Source organism: Papaver somniferum, chromosome 7, assembly GCF_003573695.1.
Source record: "Papaver somniferum cultivar HN1 chromosome 7, ASM357369v1, whole genome shotgun sequence".
Taxonomy (NCBI): domain Eukaryota; kingdom Viridiplantae; phylum Streptophyta; class Magnoliopsida; order Ranunculales; family Papaveraceae; genus Papaver; species Papaver somniferum.
In genome coordinates, this window is record NC_039364.1 from 17,962,645 (window position 1) to 17,988,755 (window position 26,111).

The 26,111-nt window shown below is 36.9% G+C and overlaps 2 protein-coding genes and 1 pseudogene across 2 annotated transcripts; all 3 read right to left on the bottom strand.

Moving 5' to 3' along the window:
- Positions 1-528: 528 nt before the first annotated feature.
- Positions 529-3,207, bottom strand: LOC113296477 (annotated as a pseudogene).
- LOC113294249 (plasma membrane ATPase 4-like) lies at positions 2,493-4,199 on the bottom strand. The gene is made up of 5 exons (XM_026542653.1): positions 4,160-4,199; positions 3,248-3,508; positions 2,896-3,005; positions 2,623-2,812; positions 2,493-2,512 (listed from the first exon to the last, which is right to left on the bottom strand). Exons 1-5 carry the CDS (start codon positions 4,197-4,199, stop codon positions 2,493-2,495), a joined length of 621 nt encoding a protein of 206 aa, XP_026398438.1.
- Positions 4,200-5,482: 1,283 nt separating this feature from the next.
- LOC113296478 (probable ribose-5-phosphate isomerase 3, chloroplastic) lies at positions 5,483-7,229 on the bottom strand. The gene is made up of 2 exons (XM_026544785.1): positions 6,266-7,229; positions 5,483-5,880 (listed from the first exon to the last, which is right to left on the bottom strand). The coding sequence occupies exon 1, from the start codon at positions 7,155-7,157 to the stop codon at positions 6,270-6,272; it is 888 nt and encodes a 295-aa protein (XP_026400570.1). The 5' UTR covers positions 7,158-7,229; the 3' UTR covers positions 5,483-5,880; positions 6,266-6,269.
- Positions 7,230-26,111: the final 18,882 nt, after the last annotated feature.

Genomic DNA, 26,111 nt, shown 5'->3' on the forward strand with positions numbered 1-26,111 from the left:
ATGTTGTACAATTTCATGTTGAATGCTGCCATTAATTAGGGATTTGTTGGTATTTATCGGAGATGTAGTTTTATTAGCTTCGAACTAGTATGGTTGTTCAATAAATAGATGGTTATCCATGATATTTTTCTTTATTTGTATTGGATTAATAACAGATTATTGGTTTTTTCTTGTCATATCATGATTTCTCACTTATAGCTGGGATTTTCTTTTGTTGAATGATCAAGTAGATGTAGACTACTGATTGGGGCCCAAACTGACTGGCCCAGTTGGAAATGCTCTTATGCACCACTACAATACTGACTAAAAGATGCCTGAACTTGCAGTTTGCACTATGTTGGACCATATAGTTTTTGCCTTGAAGCCAGGAACTTTACACAACCACCTGAGAATTTTCAGAAGATGAATTAAAAACTTAAATAACAGAAACCCACCACTCTCTTTTTTATCATACAATTACGAAAGAAAAGAAAATAAGTTAAGAGTTCGAATAAATAAGAAAGAAAATAAGTTCGAATAAACTAGATAAAGCAGAGAAAGATTAACTAAAACTTGACAAGAACCGGAAATTGTCACCCTAGAAAATTACAAGGTCTCATAGCAATACCTCTAGACTTTTCATTTCATCTGTTGAGAGTGTTTATCAACAATGAAACAACAGAATCACTTGGTACAATGCGAAGATACTGCAGTGCCTTCTCAGTCTCATTTCTTTTATATTTGTGATCTTACACCAAATAAGAATAGCGAGGAAAAGGATTCTTACTCTTGATTCCAGATTCATCAGGACTGAAGAACTGGTGGCCTCCTTTGCTTTATCTATCTCGACCTCTTGCAATACCACAAAATAAATAATTTTCAGACATTAGTTCCAAATAACTGCACATCCAGTCTAAGAAACAAGACTGTTCAAAAAGATGAAGAGTGGAGCAGAGAATTCTCTTACGAACAATCCAACAGCTTCGGGAGCAGAGTCAGATCCTAATACAGGAAACCAAAAAGAAGTAAAAACCAAAAAGGTCATAATAACTTTGGAAAATGGCTATGCTAGTAAGTACTGCACTGATAATAACACTCAATCCAGGTTCTGTGAGCACAATATCGGAAGCACCTCTGGCAGCATCAGTTGCATCAGCAACAGCAATACCAATATCAGCTTTCTTGAGTGCAGGAGCATCATTCACACCATCTCCGGTCATACCACATATGTGTTTTTTCTCTTGCAGCTTCTTTACAATTTCATACTTATGCTCTGTTGTACAAAACAAAAATCTCCCTTTAGGAGGCAAATAAAAGAAAAATCTAAGATTTAGATAACTACAGAGAATTGAGCAACAGACCAAGGGAAACTCAAACAAACCCATCGGCCTTCTCGATCAGCTCATCTACAGGGAGAGAAGCAATTGATACATCCTTGTTGTTGCCAAGGAGTGCAGAAGAGGGGTACATGTTAGTTCCCATTCCTAGCCTTCTTCCGGTTTCCTTAGCAATGGCAAGCTGGTCTCCTGTAATCATCTTTACGTTCACTCCAAGATTGAGAGCTCTTCTGCATTGTCATGCCTGGGAGGATCGAAGAGAGGCAATAGCCCAACAAACTGCCATGGTGCACCTGGACTATCTTTATTTTTCTCAGGAACTTCCTGCAAACATTAACAAAAAGATTATACTATGTAAATATTAAAGTGAAGGGTATGTGAGAAATCATCAAATAGTCACGGATCATTACCTGTCTTGCGACGGCCAATGATCGCAGACCACGTTTTGCATACTTGTCAATGACGGAATGAACCTTGTTTCTTACATCCTCTTTGCAGTTGCACAGATCAATAATCTGTTCAGGTGCCCCTTTACTGGCCCTGTGCCATTTGCCGTCATTATCAATATAGGTAAGAGCAGTCCTCTTATCCACAGGGTTGAACGGCAAAAAGTGACCCTCTCTTATACCAGCTCTAGCCTGTCAAGTATAAAAGTGGTCAACGTTCATGCCAAACATTAATAAATGAATATGTAGGACAACAGGTGAAAGATAAAATATAAGAGGAGATAGAGAAAGATGTATACCTCTTTGAGATCCGCAAGCATATCAACCATGCAAGCATCAATTGCATCCTGATTTTCCACCCTGGATGCCCTTGCAGCAACAAGGAGAACGTGATCTTTCTCAACACCCTTAGCGAACACTTCAACCAAGTTCTTGTCAACACTAAGCTTGTTTAGGGTAAGGGTTCCTGTCTTATCGGAACAGAGAACATCCATACCAGCCATCTCTTCAATAACGCGCAGTCATTCTCTTAGTGATAACACCTTGTTGAGAGAGCCTGTGGGATCCAATGGCCATGGTGACAGATAACACAGTGGGCATGGCAATTGGGATAACACCAATCAAGAGAACCAATAGGTTATCAATTCCATCTCTGTACTTTCATTTCTGAATTGGGTACATTACTATGATCTCAATTACCATACCGAGTGCGATCGAACAGATACAGAAGTTACCAATAGCAGTAAGAACCTTCTGGAAATGGCCAACTTGGTTAGTACTGTCAGTTAAATGTGCAGCCTTGCCAAAGAAAGTGTGCACTCCAGTTGCAATAACAACGGCTTCAAACTCTCCTTGTTTACAGGTTGAACCAGAGAACACCTCGTCAGATGGGTTCTTAGTAACTGGGAGAGATTCTCCAGTAAGAGCAGATTGATCACCCTCTAGAAAACGAGCATCAGCTGGGACGATGTACCCCAGTTTGATGCTGATGATATCTCCAGGAACAAGAATTGTGGCATCTTGCTCACTCCAACGACCATCTCTAAGTACCTATATTTGAAGAACACAGACCAAGCAATTACCATACCGAGTGCGATTGAACAGATACAGAAGTTACCAATAGCAGTAAGAACCTTCTGGAAATGGCCAACTTGGTTAGTACTGTCAACTAAATGTGCAGCCTTCCCAAAGAAAGTGTGCACTCCAGTTGCAATAACAACGGCTTCAAGCTCTCCTAGTTTACAGGTTGAACTAGAGAACACCTCGTCAGATGGGTTCTTAGTAACTGGGAGAGATTCTCCAGTAAGAGCAGATTGATCAATCTTTAAAGGATCACCCTCTAGAAGACGAGCATCAGCTGGGACGATGTCACCCAATTTGATGCTGATGATATCTCCTGGAACAAGAATTGCGGCATCTTGCTCACTCCAACGACCATCTCTAAGTACCTATATTTGAAGAACACAGACCAAGCAATTACCATACCGAGTGCGATCGAATAGATACAGAAGTTACCAATAGCAGTAAGAACCTTCTGGAAATGGCCAACTTGGTTAGTACTGTCAACTAAATGTGCAGCCTTGCCAGAGAAAGTGTGCACTCCAGTTGCAATAACAACGGCTTCAAGCTCTCCTTGTTTACAGGTTGAACCAGAGGACACCTCGTCAGATGGGTTCTTAGTAACTGAGAGAGATTCTCCAGTAAGAGAAGATTGATATCTCCTGGAATAAGAATTGCAGCATCTTGCTCACTCCAACAACCATCTCTAAGTACCTATTTTTAAAGAACACAGACCAAGCAATATAAGTTCCAGTATTTTAAGCACAAATTCATGTAAACCTATATTTCATACTGAAGTTTAGATATAATAACTTCGCTGAATGGCACATACAAGTCAAAATAAGACAATTGGTCATACATAGTGCCCACAAGAAAACTATGATCAGAGATCTAAACAAATATGCAATAGCCCAAAGTAATGCAAAATACAGCAATGTCATAATATGTGCTATGACTGAACACCAAACAATAATTGAAGACTAACCCTACCACCAAGTTATGTGAACGTGGCAAATGCGATACTAAAAATCAAATAATAAACAGCAGCGTCAATATTAAAGACAATCTAATTGGGACCAGATACGGCAAGTGCTCTAACAGAGTCTTGACTATCAGAGTGGATTGGATGCATTACTAGGGTATGATGTCTGAACTCTAGATTGAAATTCTAAGTTTCAAGCAGAAGAAACAAATAAACACAGCACAAATGGAAAGGCAACGGTGAACTAAGTTTTAGCTGTCAATAAATAAAAAGTTGATGACGAACGTTTTAAGAATATGTTCTCCTGTCAAAGTTATAAAACAAAGGACTTCAAAAGAATGTTTGAAGATGCATACCGTACAAAATTTCAAGGAGACCTGAACCTCTGTGCGACATTGCTCTGATTTCCTCATTGAGTTGACAAAATGGACTTTGCATTTGAAAACTTCTACTTACTTTGTCAGTTCCTTGTAATCTGGCATTCGAGGTGAAGGAGAGGTATGAACCAACCAAGCAGAAAAATATGATGTTTATAATATTTGTTGCAAATTATTAACTTAATTCATGCATATATTTTTTAAACAGTGCCACTCCATCAAAAACATATTTCCAAGAAAATATATGTTGCAGGTGATTCAACAAAATCAACTCTACTAGGAATAACAAGTCAGGAAAGATGTTGCAGTTGTACACCACCCCTATACAGACCCAGAATAGTCATCTTTCTGCCTATGGAATTTCTTATACTATGGGTTGAGCAGAAATGACGGACCTTGAAATTACTTACGAAAGATGTTATTAACTAGCGTATAAATCCATTCTTTTTGTGCTTTTCGGCAGATTTTAGGTACAGTAACCCCTTAGGAAGTCAGTGCTGGCTGCCATGATTTCTACTTTCTGCTAAACCAAAAATCACAACAAAATTGATTTAAATCTAAATACCAGAACCACTTAACCAGAAACTTACAGAACAATGGATCACAGATCAACATGGAAGAAAAGACTCAAATGAGTTAAGCAATGAGAGCTTAAAAGATGTTATTAATTAATAGAAAATAAACGAAAAGAAAAGAACTTGCAAAAAATTTACCAGAAAAAAGAGTTCTTTCTATTGATTGTGTTAGTCGCTTCAGCTTCAGCGTAGATGGAAAAGCAGCATGTAACAGAATTTTGTGAAGACCTCGACCACGGCCTCCGTAAAAATGGATGTTTTCATGGCAAAATTTGCAACAAATTTGCTCCACTTGATAATGCTTATTTGAACCATTCAAACAAAGATATTCTAACAGGACACAAAATCAGAAACACACAAACCCTTGCAATGAGCAACTTCATTTACACATGTGAGTTTCCAAATGATAACTCCTCGCACTGTCAAGCACATATTCCAGCGCACACTACGGGATTTGTTGAGAAATTAGCCTGAAAGTAAACCAACCAGAATAACTCATCTGCAAAATTGAAGGCCATAATCCACCACTGTTCGATTATATTAGTTCACCAGGGACACGATCTCTCCTCATTACCCTTTTGGTGCAACCATTACTAAATAGATGAGTAACGAAGTATTTCCCGGTCTCGGATACTAATCTGCATTCAAATACAGACTCAAATGGAACCCTAGAAAATATTGTTAGTGTAATATCTTCAGGAAGAACTTTCTCCATGGATTGATGATCTTTTTTTTTCGCACAAAACGGCTAAGTTTATTAAAAAAATAGACCGCGTCACAAAGACTGTGAAACGGCTGCAGTGAGATACAAAGAGAGAACTAAACAATCTGGTTACAACTTACAGATTGCAGTTTGCCAATTTTTGAGAACCATTTCTAAGGAAATGTTTTAAACACTTTCGCACTAAAAGACCAATTATATGGCAAGCATTTTACATCATCAATAAGTCTGTCAGTTGTTCCATACTTGCCCTGAAAAGTTCTCCTCCTACTTTGCCTCCAAACAGTCAACCAAATAGCTTAAGGAACCAAACTCCACAGCTTCTACTTCTGAGCTCTACCTTCTTTCTCAACTCCCCCAGAGAACCTCTGGTAGAGTCTTGAAACACCCATTGAACATTGAAACTAGCAAGAAAACGAAGAAATTCTTAGTTGCAGGAATTATCTGATTTACCTTAATAATAATGAACTCAAAGTAAATAGGGTTCAGTCTCATGCCTCTCGGCTCTATTGAAGTTCTATCCTAATAGCATGGTTGCCGAATTATGTTCCAAAATAGGGTATCTAGAGAGTGTCTAGCTAACAGTTTTTTGTCAATTACACTGAATAGAACAATAAATCTTTGATGTTCAACATTTTCAATAAAGCAAAATGGATTAGAAATAGAACAATTTTAACAATTATTTTTCAGATAATTTTCCAAGTTATCAAACCGAAAAAATAAAGACATGAACACACAAGTAATGATCATAAGAATTTATGTAACAAAAGACAGAAGAAATTCACTCACATTCTCACTTGCTTTTAACACTAATCCCTTCTTTGCCAGCAATAATAACAGCAGTAGCCATATCCAGAAACAATCCATGTTCAACAACACCTTGGAACGACGAGATCTCTTTACCAGCTGCTAATCCATCTCTAATTGGTGTCTTAAAATACAAATCAACAATAAAATTAGCATTATCAGTAACATAAGGCTTCCCATCCCCATCAATTCTCAATTTAGCTTCACAGCCCTCTCCATTAAACAATTCCTGTAACTTAACCAAATTATATTTCCAACAAAATTGCACAACTTCAACAGGCACAGCTAATCCACTACCACCAAGACCATCAACTAATTTAGTATCATCAACCACAACAACAAATTTCTCAGAAGCTGCTTCAACCATTTTCTCTCTTAATAACGCACCACCTCGCCCTTTAACTAGATTCAGATCTGGATCAACTTCATCAGCACCATCAATAGACAAATCAAGAACTGGACGATCATCAAGAACAGATAATGGAATACCTAGAGACAACGCTTGTTCATAGGTTCTTTTTGAAGTAGGTATACCAACTATGTCTTCAAGTTCACCAGATTTAAGCAATTCACCAATTTTTGATACAACAAAAGCAGCTGTAGATCCAGTACCAAGACCAAGAACCATTCCGCTGCGTACATATTCAACAGCTTTATCTGCTGCTATTTTTTTGAAGTCATCTTGAGTTAGGATTGGAGTTGGAGATGGTGATGAAAATGCTTTGATTGATAGGGATGATTGAGTGTGGTGGTGCAGTTTAAGGGTTGACGGTGGTGTGTCTAGGATAAGTCTACTGATTCCATTGTTGTAGATGGAATGGGAGGAGGATTTCAGAGAGGATGTGCGAGATTGCAGAGATGAGGCAGCAGCCATGGTTGGGTGAAAATGAAGAGATTTAGGGATTTTGATTAGAATTAAGAAGTGTTTTTCTTCTTCTCTATTTGTTTGTTTTGTTTTCTTTGGAATTAATATGGGCAGGGTGGGAGATTTTAGGAGGAGATACAGTTTCGTGACCAAAGCATTTGATGATTGAATGTGGTGTCTAGCTGACTCTAGCTGGTCCAAAGTCCAAACGCACCAAACCTGACCCTCCCTAGTCACGCCTTGTTTGTTGAGTTTTGAATCTAAATCTAACCTAAAAAATCATACCATCAAGGCATCAACCTTAGCTTGCTGATATGATTTTTTAATATGGAGGCTTCACATTTCGATAGACGGTTTCACCGGTATGAAAAAACGGGTCATTGGTTAGTAATTGGGCCGACCGAGCGAAGCGAGGGAGGACTTTATATGGCCATATTTTTTGTAAAATCTAAGACTTAGTTTGGTATTGCTGCAGCTTTTGTAGAAGCACTTTTTTGTTGTGCGTTGATGTGCTGTGACAAAAAAGCAGTTTAATGTTTGGTAAAATATTAATTAAAGTTAAAGCTGATTAAAAAAGCAGTTAAAGTGTGTTCGGTAAAATCAAATTCAACCATTGTTGTTGTAACAAATGACAAAAACAGACATATCTTTGAAAATAGTTTTATTCGATTTTATTGGTTTTAAAAATAATCAATTTTTTTTACTATTCAATATAAATATATATAATATTAAATTTACTAATTATTATTATTATTATGATAGTTAAAAAAATTATTTTACTTAATATATAATTTTCAAACAAAAAATCAAACTAAAATCCATTAAATAATTATTTAATATATATTTTTTAATTTAATATTTGTTTTTTTTAATTGATTTTTTGATAAATGAAATGAAATGATTTTGATTTTGTTTTTTGTTTTTATTTTTATTATTGATAAATGAAATAGTTTGAAAAAGAATTTTTTTTTTTTTTAAAGATGATATTACAACTCAAGAGGATTATCATCCGGTAAGAAACTAGTTGGAAGCCTAGCAACAAGCTGAGCTCCAACACCTTTTTGGATAGCTACACCCAACCTATGAAAAAGAAATTCTCCAACACGAACATTAGCATCATGACTAGCAATATAATTGCGTAAGCGCTTCAAGAAGTCTATCGTTTCATCCCCCAGCTCTCCTAAAGTGGTAAAAGCAAGCGTCCCAAAACCGTAACCTTGAGACGTACACTTCTCCAAGTATTTAGTATTCTTACGAGTAACTGCATTCCTGATGGCCATACCAGAGACAAAGGAACGAACCCCACCGCCAGTGAAAGGCGAAACACCCGTCACATCCAAACACACATCACGCCCATTGTCCCAATTATATACAAATATATCAGCTGGTCGTAAAGCAGTGTCGCTATTCGCAAGAAAACCCAAATCAACTTCCTTCCTAGCAGGCACACCTGTTCGGAAACACATATCAGCAATAATGTCACGCACCAAATCATGTCTAAATTTAAGCCCAACTTCATTCGCACAGTGCAAGGCATGATCACTGAAGACATCCATATCTCTTTTACAAAAGGGACAAGCACCATCAGCCTCAAACAAAGAGATCCCTAACCTGTATCGGAGAACTGCACTAAATTGCCTAGCTCCAATAACTTGATTGAGACCCATATTAGGAATCGCAAATAGGAAATCTCAGGCGTGTTTGAAAATAAAAAATAATAATAATTAAAGACTAAAATATAAAAAATAAAAAATTGATTGTATATAAGTTTAAGGTAACTTTTGTCATTTATAAAATAAAATAGGGACAAAAAAGATAAATCAAGAATTAAATTTAGGTGGGACCAAAGCTTATGCTTTTGTACCTTTTAAAAGCTCCTCCTCCCTAGCTTTTGATAATTGAGGAATTTGGGGAGTGCTTTGGGTAAAAAGCACTTTGATTTTTTTTTACCAAACACCAATTTCAAAAATTATTGACATATATAGGTTTTGAAAGTGCTTTTGAAAAAATAAAAGCATTACCAAACCCAACCGAAGTCACCAATTGACATAAAAATATTGAATTTTCTTTTTGTAGTGTGCACTTGAAAAACCAAAAATGTCCCTCCCTTTTAATCCAATTACTATCAGGGGGTTAGTCGTGGGAGAGTTCGAGAGATTTTAATGTATTTGGGTTTTCTCCTGTTAGTCCTGAGGGAGTTTGAGGGAGTCTCTCCAAATCCCTGTTAGTCGTGGAGGAGTTTAGAGGAGTCTCCTAAACTCCCTAGAAAACACCTGTTAGTCGCTGGGGAGTTTAAAAAAAGCTCTTGAACTCCCTGTTAGTCATAAAACCCTACAATATTAGGGAGTTGGTTTCTTTGGGGAGTTTGAAGGAGTTTTTAGTGTATTTTGGTCTCAAAACAAATCTCTCAAAAGAGTAGAGATTTTAGTGTATTTTGGTCTCACAACCAAATTTGGTTCAAAATCTTTCTTTTCAAATCATACGGATTTCTCAAATCTCAGCAACAAAAATGTTGTTCCCAACATGATGAAATGATTATCAGATGATGGCCATTATGATACGGTGAAACATTTCTATGAAAATATTAGGATAGTGATCTAGAGTCCATGAAAACGTGTGGATATATAGATTTGTTTAGATCTACATATCTCGTAAGATGCACCAGCAAAAAAAATGTAGAAGTCTTCACAATTAGCGCTTCCCTGAGTTGAATTACATTACCACTTCTGCAACCACCGTCAAAACTATTTTCTCACCACTACCATCACCACCTATAACCAACCACTACTCCCTTAACCACCCCAAATAAGAACCCTAATTTCAGAAATAAATAAAGGGAGTTAGAATTGTATGGAGACCGTTAAATTGAAGGGGAAAAAAATTATCTCGTTGCACAAAATAACATACTATTGATACAGAGATATGATCATTTTCATTTATTTTTTTCTTTTGATTAAAGATCAATGTTATTTGCAAATGAGGGTTTATTGTTTCTTAAAAGAGAATGAGTTAGGAGTGAACTCTCTCAAACTCCCCCAAACTCTCTCTAATAAACTCTCTCAAACTCCCTACACTCCCCCAAACTCCCTGAACTCAAAAACACCAAACTCTCTCAAACTCCCTACACTCTCTCAAACTCTCTCAAAATTCCTGAGATTTAAAATACACTCAACTCCCCAGAAATCACTCGAGGACTAACCCCCTGTATAACTCCTTATGTATCTTATTTTTAGGGGTATAATTGGAAAGAAAACTTTAATATAACATATCTAAAAATCGGTGCCTTGGAATTTTACAAATTTTATCTCGTTAGAAATCTTATAAAAAATCTATGCAACGAGTATAAATAACAATATCAAATTTAGACCTTTTACGAAAAATTTGGAGGTATTTATCATTTTAGGCATAATTTTAGAAAATTAAATATACATCCATTATGCAAACTACCACAAATGATAATACCTTTATGTAGGTATATTTTGGTGTATGAATCAACTAATTTCCGTTGCAACTAATAAAACCTATGCTACATGCTTCAAAAAAAAAAGCCAACGTATGTACTCCCTCCGTTTCAAGAAAAATGATACTTTCACTTTAGGCAAAATTTTCCAAAATTGAATACATAACCATTGTGCAACCATAGTTTGGTTTATGGATCGACTAATTTTTCGTTTTTGAAAAAGTGATACTTTCACATTCTGTTTCAAGAAAAGTGATAAATTTACTCCGTTTAAGGAAAAGTGATACTTTCGCTTCGTTTAAGAAAATGTGATATTTTCGCTCTGTTTTAGAAAAAGTGATACTTTCGCTCCGTTTCAACAACGGAGCGAAAGTATCACTTTTTCTAAAACAGAGCGAAAATATCACATTTTCTGAAACGGGGCGAAAGCATCACTTTTTCTGAAACGGGGCGAAAGTATCATTTTTTCTGAAACGGGGCGAAAGTATCACTTTTTCTGAAACAGGGCGAAAGTACCAGTTTTTCAACTATTTGGTGTGATACAGGAAGAATCCAACTTTCTTGGTATTTCACTTGTAGTTTGGGTGATGTCTTGTCTTGTCTTCGTTGACTTCGAAGAAGAAGATGGTACCTTATGAGAACTCTAGACTCACAAGACTACTCGAAGATTCAATAGGTAATTAATCAGTTCTTTCTACTCAAGTGCTGAAGTTGGTTAAATATCATGCTTTTGTTAGAGTTTTAAAGTCAAACCTTTTGCAGGAGGAAGCTCAAAAACATAGTTGATCGTAAATGTCTGTCCCAATACTTCTAATCTGCCCAAGACACTGTCAACTCTTACTTTCTCTGCAAGATCTCGGAGTACTGAGCTAAGTATTGGGAATCGAGATACAATTAAGAAATAGAGAGATGTTGTAAGGTTGTGTTAAATCTTCTGATGGAATACTGAGATGCTGATTTCCCTTTCCTCAAAGTTTTCTTTACTGTGCAGACAAATGATGCCAGGAAGCAGTTGTATGAAAAGGAGAAGGAAGTTCAAGATCTGAATCTTAGAATCTATGGGACTAAAAGATGAGCTTAAAGATGCAAACGAGAAACGTATTCTTCTTTTCAATGAAGTACAGAAGGGCTGGAAAGTTTCCTTTACATTGAAGGAAGATCAAAAGGTTTTTCTTAAGTTCTTTAATATCTCAAAACGTTCTATTAATGTTGTGTCTATGGCAATTCCACATTATCTTCATTGTATCATTTTTGCTGCAGTCAGAAAGTCTGATGTTGTCTGAAAAGCATAAGATTGAGAAGGATCAAAAAACACAACTCAAAAATCAAGTTGCCCATATTTTGCAACTGGAACAAGACCAGAAAATTCAGATACAAGAACGAGATTCGACAATTCAGGTAGATGCTTTTCTGATCTTTTTTTCCTTAATCCCTCATAACTGTTTGACTTTTTTCTTTTTAGCCTCAGATTATTAAGCTTATAGTTTGGTAAATATGTATAAAACGTTGTTCCATTTCTCTCTTCCGTAATTTTCTTTGTACAATAGTTATTCACATATCTGATGGCATGGAAATTAGATTGTGTATATTAGTTTGTTAAAGTTGTATTCGATGGGTATCCTATGTATTCTTAGCAACTCCTTCTATGGAAACAGGTGCTCCTTAATATACGACTTCACATCTGCAAACGCCAGCCTAGAGAACAAGAGTTGGTGCTCCTTAGGTAACTTGAAGAAACTCCAAGATCTCAAAACCCAGAGAAGAAGCAGAAAATTTCTTAAAGAAAGATGTGGGAACCAATCTTTTTGACGTTGGCAGCAACAGTAGGGAATAATATTGGGAAATTTTTGCAGAAGAAAGGAACTGTTATTCTTCCTCTTCTTTCATTGAAGCTCAAGGTATCTTCTTTAGTAATTTCTTGACATGGATTTGTGATTTATAATAACGGGTTCCTGTTGAATTTCCGTTTTATCATTAGAATGGATACTTGAAATCAATTTTTAAATCTTAGACGATGTTTTTCTTATACTGTATGTATTCGTTAAGCATGAAGAATGCTAATTTTATAGGTAACATGAAAACTTTATCTAATATTTGATAAAAGAGTAGAAAACCTAGATGTTAAATAAAAGAATAAGGTGTTACTTTATCACTTTGTTAAAGTGATTGTTGTTTTGTGTGTTTGGATTGTGAAGGCAGTAAAGCAGGGGTTTGACTGGTTTTGACCAGGTCAAAACCACTATCTTTTTTGTTGTTACAAAAAATTCTCAACTGCGGCTATCTGTTGCGACACTCCAATTTTTCAATTGTTCAAACTAGTTTGCAACTGTGTGCAACAGTTGCGAAATTTTGACGTTGCAACAGTTCCAAACTGTTGCGACCGAAAATTCGTAACGGCTTATGAGTCGTTGCAAAATATTGCAACATCGACTTTCGTAACAGAGCTAAACTGTTGCGACCCCGTTTTGCAACTGCCGGTTACTGTTGCGAAACACTAATTTTGGTGTAGTGTTTAGATGTTTTCATCCAACACAGATTGGTTCGTCAGCTCCTACAATCAAGATGCTTCCATCTACTTAGATTGGTTAGTTCCGTCCTTAATAAACATAAAAATCTAGGCTCTGGAGTTTATTTATTGCAACTAAAAGCTAACAAAAAGTTTCTTCCCCACCCCCAAACTTAAATCTAACATTGTCCTCAATGTTTCTAATGAAAGAGCAATACCAGAAAGTAAAGTAACACGAGGAATCAATAAAGAGAGAAGTCGGAAAGATAGTACCTGGGTGAAGAGAGAAATCAAAAACTAATATACAACATACAATCGCCTCGATGGTCAATCAAGGGTAAACAGGGTCCTCCAGAGGGGCCTCCTCAACATCACCTGTAGGAAAGGGCTTTAAAAAGGGATTCAATCTCTGACCGTTAACCTTTGAAGAACTACTACCATCCGGTGTCTCGATCTCAACAGCTCCATGAGGAAAGACAGTGCGAACAATAAAAGGACCCGTCCGCCGAGAACGTAACTTCCCAGGGAAAAGATGCAAGCGGGTATCATAAGAAGAACTTTTTGACCTGGAGAAAATGACTTTCTTAAAATATTTCTATCATGCACAAGTTTCATTTTGTTCTTATACTCCTTAGCACTATCGTATGCATCTCTACGAATCTCTTCCAACTCATTGAGCTGGAGTTTCCTATGGGCTCCTGCCTTGTCAAGTGAAAAAATTAGCTGCTTAACATCCCAATATGCTCTATGTTCTAACTCAATAGGTAAGTGACATGCCTTGCCATAAACAAGTCGATAAGGTGACATTTAGATGGGGGTCTTAAACGCAGTACGGTAAGCCCATAAGGCATCAGTAAGCCTAGGAGACCAATCTTTCCAATTAGGATTAACTGTTTTCTCTAATATACGTTTTATCTCCCTATTGGAAACCTCTACCTGACTATTAGTCTGCGGATGATACGGGGTAGGTACCTTATGTGTAATACCATATTTCTTCATCAAAATCCTAAAAGGTCCATTACAAAAGTGCGACCCTCCTTCACTAATTATATCTCGCGGTGTACCAAAACGTGTAAGTATATTATCTTTCAAGAGCTCAATCACAACCCTATGGTCATTGGTCTTACACGCAACCTCCTCAATCCACTTAGAGACATAGTCTACAGTGGTAGACACATTTTTATGTCTACGTTGTCCTTAATTTCATGTATTGTTGGTACTCGATTTTTGTACTTATTATGGTATTTTATGTGTTTGTAGGCATTTTTGGGAAATAAACATTATTGGAAAAATCGGCTCGAAAAGTTGTCTAAAGCACCGGAAGGAACGTGTTATTCAGACTCTCACCTGTGGATAAGGGGCGCCCAAATGATAAGTGGTACCCAAAGGATATTTGCACCCCAAGCAGCTGATCAGAGACACAACTCATGGCATCTTCTATTCGCACCCCAGGACCGGATAGGGGGCACCCATCTTCTTCTTCACGGGAAAGATATTTGGCGGGAAAAGAAATCTCAACTGTGTGAGATTCTGGTCATGATATTATGGGGATATTTGTGTCTTTAAGACATGATTATCTTCTTACCATGATAGTAAGATTTTGTACGTGTCTTGAATGGAAGGAAACCGTATACTTTTGGATATTTTCGAAAACAAGGAAGGAATTATTCACGGAATTAATTGAAGATATTCTCTTCATTATTTGGCTCAATTAAATGAGAAGATTTGGATATACCATACAACTCAGAAGACGTGTGAAAATGGAGAGGAAATATTCCCGTGAAATACTTCATTAACTGCAAATATCTTTTGGAGCAATTGAGATGATTGTCGACCTAAGATTGGCTTCACAGTATAAATAAGAGTGTCTTGGGTATCAGTGAGGGAAGGAGAGTTTGGGGATCGTTTAGAGCAAACCCGGTTTAATCATTATTTTCTCCCATTTCATCACTTGTAAACACTTTTGAGCAATGAAAAATTATTCTGAGTGTGTTTCCAATATGCGGAGCTAAACCCAATCCTTGGGGCTATGGAGGAAGTCGTTGTTTCGGTAAAAGTGATATATTTTTATTAATTAATTACAACAACTCTATTATGATTTTTGCATTGAACTAAAAATTGTTTATATGACTATTGCATTAATTTTAATTGAAATATGATTTGAATTAATTGATTGTCATTTAATTTGATGAGGTATGCTTAGCTTAAATGTTTTGATACATCATGCTTAGGATTTAAAACTAATCTTTTGAGAATCTACCTTGGCAAAATCAGAGTTCATGTTAATTTTATTTAATGAGCTTTAATTGATGAGAATAAATAAATTGAACCCTATGTTATGAATTCGACGAAATCCTAGTCCCGGTAACTCTCTTCATCCTGTGACAATATTTTGTACATATTTTAATTTTAGAATTTTTTATATTTAAGCCTAGAATCAATCTCAACAAAGTCCGAGTGAACGACAATCCTATTTACCACTATCTAAAATTCGATCAATTTTTGGCGCCGCCGACGCGGACTTGTTTATAGATTTTTTTTTAGGTTTTATTTTTTGTTCTTTTTTACGCGTTTTGGTATTTTTGTTTTCTTTCAGATTTGGTGATGAGCTAAAGAAAAAGAGAGAAAGTGCTGGAAAGAAAAGCGAAGCCAAAGAAGGAAAGAAAAGAGAAATCCAGAAGGAGTAAAGAAGAAGATTTTGTATATAACAATTTTGTTTTATTTTTAGAAACTGTATTTTAGGGTTTTATTTTTGTAATCTTTTATTTTTGGACAATGGACTTTATTTTATTTTTAAAAACCCTAAGGAAGGGTATTTAAATATAAACTGCACAGGGAAGGACGACAGTTACGATACTGTCTCGGCCCCTCGGGTTCGTACACTGACATAGAAGTTAGTGGCCCGAGTCGACTTCAACGGTTCATCCCCTGTATGGAATGGAGGTAAGAATTCTAAACACCCGCGAATCCCCTGTCAGCGGGTTTACTGAATGATTATGTATGCATATATGTTGAGGTTTGAATACAGACATTTATTTTCCTAGTAAAGGGAAAGTCATGGCCATAAAAGATAAGGGTTCGGATTTCATCACCGTTATCTTCTTGCCCTCCTTAGGAATACGATACCAAACGCGAATCCAAGCTTAAAATTTTGAATAGAACGAGACCGATAGGGTAACGAGCTTAATAAGAAAGTCGTTCGAAAAATATTGGTTACTCTTTTAAGCATACTTTGAAGTTCATGATGGTTTTTGTAAGTTGAATGCGCCGCCTTGTAATGCCGATGAGGCCTTGGGTATCAAAGCTCCACTGATCTTCCCTCGTCTCTATTTAGCTTACTTTAACTTATATGATTCCAGAGAGGTTTACTCAAATTGCAACGAATTCCCTTTCGAAAGAATAGAAGCTGGTCTAGAAACAATCTAAGTGGAGCCATCATGCTTTTTGTTTGCTAGAAATCTTTAGGTTTGATTTGGTGGAGTCATCCTGCTGTGTGTTTGCTTAGAACCTCCCTTCCTTAGGATTTTTATTTTTATTTAGTGTATGCCAAAATCGCTCGAGTCCATTAGTGAGCGTTCTTGGAAAAGAGATACTCTTGGACGTTTGACTAGTGACGAGCCTAGAAGTTCTTCTTTTGTAAACTGGGAGCTCAAAGACTCTTCTTTTGAGAGCCCTGTTTTTGGAAACTTCAGTTTTGAGAATTTAAGTCTTAGTGAGGAATTCACCCCTAGGATTTTTACTGTGCCAACAATGACAACTTTGAAGGAGTACTTGTACCCAACTAGGACTAACTGACCCTCGTGCATTAAGTTGCCAGCCTCTACGGCTAATTATGAATTGAAACCTGGTATTCTTCAGATGATCCCTATATTCTTATGAAAAGATGATGAAACCCTTACTTTCACATTAGGGACTTTGAAGAAATATGTGGAACAATTAAGATTAAGGACCTTACTGATGAAGTATTGAAACTTAGGATGTTCCCCTTTTCCTTGAGAGATAAAGCCAAGACCTGACTTAACAACCTACCATCTGAATCCATAGAAACATGGCATGAACTTATTGCTTCTTTATATTTGAAATTCTACCCTAATCATAAAACTGCAGCTATTAGGCAGAAAATTAGTGCTAGTGTTCAACAAGAGGGAGAACCTCTTTATAGGTTTTTAGAGAGATTCAATAATCTTCTATCCCAATGTCCTCACCATGGGTTTGAGAAAATGAAACTAGTAGAGATTATTTATGATAGTTTAGACTATTCGACCAAAGCCATGATCGAGTCTTTGTGCGATGGTGAGTTCACTAGTAAAAATGCCAATGATGCTTTTTCCTTCTTAGGAGTTGTTGCTGAAAAATCCCAATAGTGGGAGTCTTGTTTTGAACCTCCTAAAAGACTCTTGGTCAGTAGAAGTAGCACCAATGTGGTAGATACAAGCTTCGGGTCAGATGCTAAGTTTGCTGCTTTGTGTAGAAGGTTAGAAGCTTTGAAATTGAATCAATCTAAACATAGGTATCTTGTTGAACCTGATGATAGGATTAGAGCCTCTAAAGTCTCTAGTTGTGGAGTAGAACACAATAGCTCGTTTTGGGAAGGTCAGGTTAGTGAAGAGCAAGCCCATGTTGTCTATAACAATGCTAGGTTTGAAAACCGTCAGAAGTTTGACCTATACTCAGAGACCTACAACCCTGGTTGGAGAAACCATCCTAATTTTTCTTGGTCTAAGGGCCAGAATCCAGGTCATTCTAGTAACTCTCAGACTCCCCCAGGTTTTGGTTATACTCAGAACCCTTCAGGTGAAACCCAGTTTCAGAACACATCTGAGAAAAAGATCTCTACCTTAGAAGAAACTCTTACTATGTTAGCAAATAACCATGATATGTTATCAGCTAACCACCTTAGCTTTCAACAAGAAACCAGGCAGAATTTGAAGAATGATTCCCAGAATCTTGCTAAATTAGAACTTCAAGTCGGCCAAATATCTAAGTATATAAGTGACAGAGAAGATGGAAGGTTCCCTAGTCATACTGATCCTAAACCTAAAGGAGAGAAACTTTATGTTATAGTATTTTTTAAGGGATAAATAAGGGATTCGTTTCTCGGACTTGAAAAGATTTTTAAAACAAAAAAATATACACAATATTTGTCACAGGATGAAGAGACACTAGGACACAGGATTTCACAACTTTTCATATTCTTGTGGTTCAGTCATTAACTCTAGACAATATAGCTCAAACAAAAGAAGTTGTGACTCTAATTCTTTGCCAAAACTAGATTTCTTAAAACATTATCTGTAAGTCGTAAGCATGACGCATCAAAAGTAATTTAAACTAAGCATGCGACATCAGACAAAATAACAAATAATTAATAGAAATCATTAAAAAATTAAATCTATGCAAAAAGTCATATAAAAAATTAATTCATTTACCACAATCATGAAAAGTTGCTTCCTCCGTTGTCCCAGTGATGGGTTCTAGCTCCGCATAATGGAAACACGCTCAAAAGTTGATTTCATTGCTCAAAGGAGGTGTACAAATGATGAAAAGGAGAAAATAATGAAAATCGGGTGTTTGCAACGTTTTTAATTATTGCAAACACCGTTACAAAGAACGATAATTGAAAAGTGTTGTAGTATGTATGACCCACAAGAAGCTGTTGTTCTTACTGTAGCTAAACGAATGCCTCTGTTGGTGCTTTTTTCTTCGTGTTCTCCTTTAATGGCAGCAGCAGAGACAAGCTCTGCAACTTTTTCTTTCTCGTTCCTCTCGGCTCTGTCTCGACCCCAAACTCTTCATCCCCTTCTTAGCAACCAGTGAAACCTATTTATACTCAACAGGGCGAATAAATCATGCGCAATAACTCCAAAAATCCTGTCATCACTCGGCAGTGAAAGAAAATATTCTCGAGTATTTTATTTCGATTTTCATCCCTTGCACGCGTCTGTAGATGTCGACACTATCCCAACATGGTCGTATAGTATCCTGAGAGAATATCTACCAAAACCTAGTGTTATCTTCTCCCATACCTTTCCTTTTATCATACGTAACTGCCAAAACAGAACCCATATTCCCGTCTCTCTGTTTAGCTCAGTCCGGCTATTCTAGCCCAAGTTCATCGATCAAAACAGACGTACCAGGCCTGTTAACTCCATTCAAGACTAACCCAATCGTTTCCAGCTATTGAATCTCGTTAAAACAGCCCAAGAATTCAAGTCAAAAATTTGTTCGCTGTGTGCAATTTTTCCCGCCAATTTGCATGATTTGAATTTTGAAAATGGTTTCCCCCTATCCTCTGATGGGGTGCCAATAGAAATTGGGGCTGAAATAAAATTATTAGGGTGGAAACATCCAAAACTTGGGTGCCTTTAGTAATTTTTCTGGGACTTTTTCCGCATTTTTTTCAGGGTTCCTCCGGTTCACTGTCTACAGAGGTCCAAATGCCACATTTTTAGTCACTTTCGCCGCAAAACCTTATTTTTTCCAAAAACACCTACAAATAAACAAAATACCATAATAAGTACAAAAATGGGTACTAACAATATATACAATTGGGCTATATTAGACACATAAATGCGTCTATCAGATACCCCCAAACTTATTATTTGCTAGTCCTCGAGCAAATTTATTCTAGAAAGGAAAAACATTTGAACCCCTAAGTGGCCCTAGTGGCGGAGTGTTGTCTCCGGAGGGTTTACCAGAGGTGTATCCACAAAACCTTTACTCCAGACCCTAACTATCTACGCAAAATCTTGGAAAGCACAAAAGAACCTCCTTGGTTGGCATACTTATTAATTATAGGAGGAAGTACCCTGATGCGAAATTCCAATTACTGTACACGAGTTTTCACTCAAGCATACTAAAATTCATATAAGTGACATAGCTCTACTAAGATAGTTTCACGATGGACATCATACTCGGAGTCAGACTAATCACATGAAAAGATGAAGAAGATGGAAAAAGAAAAATGTAGATGGTTGAAAAGTGAACGGTGTTTCCCATATCTGTCTGAAGGCCTCTGCCAAGATGAACCTAACCTAAATGACTGAGATACCGGTCTGACTAATATTAACACACTGGCATATACAAGGGAACCAGTGGTCAATAACTTAAATCTAGATCAACAAACTGGCAAATACAAGGGAACCAGCAGTTGACTACACATAACAATAACCATTTTTTTTTTTAACTTAACGACATGAATAGATCTTTTTGATCCAAGCGCATGCTTCTTGTCAGCAGATTACACGATAGCTCCCACGGGTCCTGCATTCCACTCTTGCTTAGGCGACGGAAACAGGGAGAACACACGCATATTGCTATCCAAGTGTTAATACTTATTCCGATTGGTCTAACTGGTCCGGTTTTTTTTTTTTTTTTTTGTAAAGGTAACTCAGTCACTCTATTTCACCCTAGCAAAGGTAACAACTTGAATCGTGTGCCCCACCAAATCACTTGAAATAAAAGAAAACTAAAAATAGAAAGTGAAAAGGACTCGACGAGATATGGCGAAACTATCATGTTAATTCTAACACCTGAGCTCTGTGCTTTTATGAATAGACTCTATAGATGTTTCCATCTAGTCAGATTGGTTCCTCAACTCCTAAAACAAAAATGTTTCCATCCACTTAGATTAGTTAGTGCTATCCTTAATAGGCGTAAATTTCTAGCTCTGGAGTTTATTTATTGCAACTAAAAAGTTTCTCCCGTACCCCCAAACTTAAAATTAACATTGTCCTCAATGTTCTAAAGATGAAATTAAAAGCATGCACAAGGAGAGACAGTTATTATTTGAAGCAAAAGAGTAAAGGAAGGATGTTACCGGGTTGCATGAGATTGGGTTACATCCCAAGAAGTGCTAAGTTTAAAGTCTTCAGCCAGACTTAGAAAAAGTTTAGTCAACTCGAACCGTATAACAGTAATCGGAATAACTGTGGGTCTTTAAAACCAAAAAGAGATGACAAAAGGAAACTGCAGTGAACCAAGAAAATGGACAAGAAAAGCATGCCCTTGCCTAGTTTCCTGAAAACTATCGCTAATCGCGGTTCAGGTTCAGGTTCTATGAAAGGGTCTAAATAGAAAATTTTCATTGGCTGCGTTTCTTCATAGGTTGGATCCAAATTATTAGGTCCTAGAGTCTGGAAAAACTCAAATAAGAACTTGGAATCACAAAGTAATAACCTAAATAATTGCGGATCCTCTAAGTCAATCAGATATGACTTACATAATTGACCATAGTGAGGATAGTGGTCATTCTTAAGCAAATGTGTCGATTCTAATTTCCTAAGGCATTTAGGTTTAGTCTCACAACTTAATATTCGACACATTTAGAATATAAACGTTCCCACAGTTGGAAGAAAACTATTTGGTGGGAAAACAAAGTCAATCTGGGGATCATAGCCTGGGCAAACCACATCAACCAGAGGATGGGTTTCTAACGACTGAACTCCTTCATGGACATCATTAGGCTCGGGAAAACGAGTATGAAGGTAATCTTGTAAAATGGTCGAGGCACAGATATCAAGTCCTAAGTGTAGGGACTTTCTGAGAGTTAAAGGTAAGGCACTAGGGAAGTGATAATCACCCCCAAACTTAGAGTTTTCAGTGTCTCTAGATAGACCTCTAATTATTTCTTGAATTTCCGTATCTTCATAGTCCTTAAAATATTCAAGAGATTCTTCTAAGTTATTATCAGGTAGTGCATCTTTACTCATCTCTACGGGTCTATCTTCTTCTTCCAAGATTATTGTTTCTAAGTCGTTAGACTCTAAAACAGTATTTTCGAAATGAACCCGTTCCTCTAAACCACTATCGGCTTCGTAATCGAAAGGAAAATCTACATCGTCTAAAACGGTGGTATCCCTAATAAAATCCTCGTCCTTTTGAATAGGTTAATAATCATAAAAATTATTTGGATTTGAACTAGAAATAATATAATCACTATACAGCTCAATTGGATTACTAGACTCATGATCACTATGCCTACATATTTCAGATTCTTCATTACTGCTATCCTCACCATCATAGTACGAAGATGATTGAACCTTATCTAAATAAGTAGTGTCTTTTATTCTAACCTCGTCCTCTAAATTAGGCAAATATTCACTATTTACATCAAGGGTAAAATTGGAAACACTATTTTGGAAATTTAGATCTTTTAGAGAAGTTCTATTCTGGGTCTCTAACAAAAGATTTTGGGCCGACTCACATGAATTCCTTATGGTATCGTGTATAGAAGGTTCACTCATGGGTGCATTTTGTTTATTCATTTCTAACACAAACCTATTTGTATTCTCAGTTAATTGTTTGAGAGACTCTTCTAGAGGAAGAACAGGTTCAGAAGGATCATAATAGGGACTAGTTTTCAATAGTTTGATTGTATCCTCTAGAGACGAAGAACTAGTACTATAATCTTCTTTCTCGTAAGACTGATGCATGTGTGGATAGTAATTGAGCTCACCAGGGTATGACCCATATCCTTCCAAAGGATGGCGTTCCCAACCACTATTCCCAACATGGTCATAAAAAGGATGATGTCTATATTCAAATTCAGGTCGATACTCATTGTATTGGCTTCTATCATACCAATTCGACATTCTTAATTGAAAGGTAATTCTACACAACCACAAACAAGGCCGACTCGACTCCACCAAAACAAACCTAAAGATTTCTGGCAAACAAAAAGCATGATGGATCCACTTAGATTTTTTCTAGACCAGCTTCTATCTTTCGAAAGGGAATTCATTGCAATTTGAGCAAACCCTACTGGAATCAATCCGAGTCAAAGTAAGTTGAACTGAGGCGAGGGAAGCTCAGTGGAGCTTTGATACCCAAGGACTCACCGCTATCACAAGGCGGCGCAGTCACGCATTCAACTCACAGAAACCATCATGAACTTTGGAGTGTGCTTAAAGAGCAACCAATATTTTTCGAACGAGTTTCCTATTAAGCTCGTTACCCTATCGGTCTCGTTCTATTCCAAATTTTAAGCTTAGGTTCGCGTTAGGTTTCGTTTTCCTAAGGCGGGAAAGAAGGGAGCGGTGATGAAATCCGAACCCTTATCTTGTATTGGCCAGGCCTTGCCCTTTACTAGGAATTTAAAAAACAGTCCAAATTCGTCCTCAATCAATGAATCACCTTAAGGAATACAGTAACTCGCTTACAGGAGATTCGCGAGTGTTTCGATGGACTTACCTCCCGTACCAGATGGGGGATGAACCGTTGAAGTCGACTCGGGCCAAGACTCCTATGTCATGTACGAACCCGAGGGGCCGAGACGATATAATAATCGTCGTCCTTCCCTGCACACAGTTTATATAATTTTTTTTTTTAATAATAATACCCTTCCGTAGGGTTAAAAAAATAAAGTCCAATTGTTTAAAGTCCAAAGTCCAAAATAAATATAAAAAAAAAATTACAGTTTTCCTCACACACTCTAAAAAAAATTAAAAATTAAATCCTAAAATTGTCCTTTTTTTCTTCTCTTTTCGCTTTAAGCTTTTTCCTCTCCAAGTCCTTAGTGCTCCACTTCGAACCTGTAAATCAAAGAAAAAAAGACAAAGTAAAAAGGAACAAATAATAAAAAAAATAAACCTAAAAAAAATAAAAATAAATCTATATACAAGTCCGCGTCGGCGGCGCCATTTTTTTATAGTATTTTTTAAGGGATAAATAAGGGATTCGTTTCTCGGACTTGATAAGATTTTTAAAACAAAAATATATACACAATATTTGTCACAGGATGAAGAGACACTAGGACGCAGTATTTCACAACTTTTCATATCTTGTGGTTCAGTCATTAACTCTAGACAATATAGCTCAAACAAAATAAGTTGTGACTCTAATTCTTTGCCAAAACTAGATTTTTTAAAACATTATCTGTAAGTCGTAAGCATGACGCATCAAAAGTAATTTAAACTAAGCATGCGACATCAGACAAAATAACAAATAATTAATAGAAATCATTAAAAAATTAAATCTATGCAAAAAGTCATATAAAAAATTAATTCATTTACCACAATCATGAAAAGTTGCTTCCTCCGTTGTCCCAGTGATGGGTTCTAGCTCCGCATATTGGAAACACGCTCAAAAGTTGATTTCATTGCTCAAAGGAGGTGTACAAATGATGAAAAGGAGAAAATAATGAAAATCGGGTGTTTGCAACGTTTTTAATTATTGCAAACACCGTTACAAAGAACGATAATTGAAAAGTGTTGTAGTATGTATGACCCACAAGAGGCTGTCGTTGTTACTGTAGCTTAAACGACTGCCTCTGTTGGTGCTTTGTTCTTCGTGTTCTTCTTTAATGACGGCAACAGAGACAAGCTCTGCAACTTTTTCTTTCTCGTTCCTCTCGGCTCTGTCTCGACCCCAAACTCTTCATCCCCTTCTTAGCAACCAGGGAAACCTATTTATACTCAACAGGGCGAATAAATCATGCGCAATAACTCCAAAAATCCTGTCATCACTCGGCAGTGAAAGAAAATATTCTCGAGTATTTTATTTCGATTTTCTTCCCTTGCACGCGTCTGTAGATGTCGACACTATCCCAACATGGTCGTATAGTATCCTGAGAGAATATCTACCAAAACCTAGTGTTATCTTCTCCCATATCTTTCCTTTTATCATACGTAACTGCCAAAACAGAACCCATATTCCCGTCTCTATGTTTAGCTCAGTCCGGCTATTCTAGCCCAAGTTCATCGATCAAAACAGACGTACCAGGCCTGTTAACTCCATTCAAGACTAACCCAATCGTTTCCAACTATTGAATCTCGTTAAAACAGCCCAAGAATTCAAGTCAAAAATCTGTTCGCTGTGTGCAATTTTTCCCGCCAATTTGCATGATTTGAATTTTGAAGATGGTTTCCCCTATCCTCTGATGGGGTGCCAATAGCAATTGGGGCTGAAATAAAATTATTGGGGTGGAAACATCCAAAACTTGGGTGCCTTTAGTAATTTTTCTGGGACTTTTTCCGCATTTTTTTCGGGGTTCCTCCGGTTCACTGTCTACAGAGGTCCAAATGCCACATTTTTAGTCACTTTCGCCGCAAAACCTTATTTTTTCCAAAAACACCTACAAATAAACAAAATACCATAATAAGTACAAAAATGGGTACTAACAATATATACAATTGGGCTATATTAGACACATAAATGCGTCTATCACTTTACAATCAGGTGAATTCTGTTACAACCCTTAGGAACGGTAAAATGGTAGACAATAAGGTATCCATGCCTAGTGGACATATTGTAGTTCCACCTTCTACTTCCCAAGAGGAGGATCCCGTAACTGAGGAAACTGAAACGATATCTAAGGAGTCCCAAGAAATTCCTGATAGGACTACCTTTGTGCCTAGAGCCCCATATCCACAGTTGTTAGCCCCAACAAAGAAGGATTCGACTTTCAACGAGATTATGGAAATATTTAAGTAGGTGAACATCAACATTCCGTTATTAGGAGAAATTAGGCAAATGCCTACTTATGCCAAGTTCCTTAAAGATCTTTGTATACGAAAGCGTAAGCTTAATGTTCATAAGAAAGCCTTTTTAGCTGGTCAAGTAAGTTCAATTCTTCTGAACCAAACACCTCCTAAGTGTAAGGACCCTGGATGCCCCACCATATCTTGTGTGATTGGTAATCACATGGTCGATAAGGCATTGCTTGACTTAGGAGCTAGTGTTAACTTACTTACGTATCATGTTTACACCTAGCTAGGTCTTGGTAAGTTGAAACCGACCAAAATGACACTTCAATTAGCTGATAGGTCTGTCAAAGTGCCTCGTGGTGTCATAGAAGAGGTTCTTATTGAGGTCGATAGGTTTATATACCCAGTGGATATGTTGTTCTAGATACCAAGCCTATTCAGGACCTAAGTGCTCAAAGCCTGGTGATTTTAGGTCTCCCATTCTTAGCCACATCTAATGTTGTCATCAATTGTAGAACCAGACTTATGAACATATATTTTGGTAATATGACTACTGATATAAATGTCTTTAATGG

What these genes read in the sequence shown, in the direction of transcription:
- LOC113294249 (XM_026542653.1), bottom strand. Translation starts at nt 4,199, where the DNA reads ATGTCGCACAGAGGTTCAGGTCTCCTTGAAATTTTGTACG. An exon ending in TATCTATTCGATCGCACTCG is followed by an intron (nt 3,006 to 3,247) that starts GTATGGTAATTG and finishes CTAGTTCAACCT; the next exon opens with GTAAACTAGGAGAGCTTGAA. An exon ending in AAGTTGGCCATTTCCAGAAG is followed by an intron (nt 2,813 to 2,895) that starts GTTCTTACTGCT and finishes CTTCAAATATAG; the next exon opens with GTACTTAGAGATGGTCGTTG.
- LOC113296478 (XM_026544785.1), bottom strand. Translation starts at nt 7,157, where the DNA reads ATGGCTGCTGCCTCATCTCTGCAATCTCGCACATCCTCTCTGAAATCC.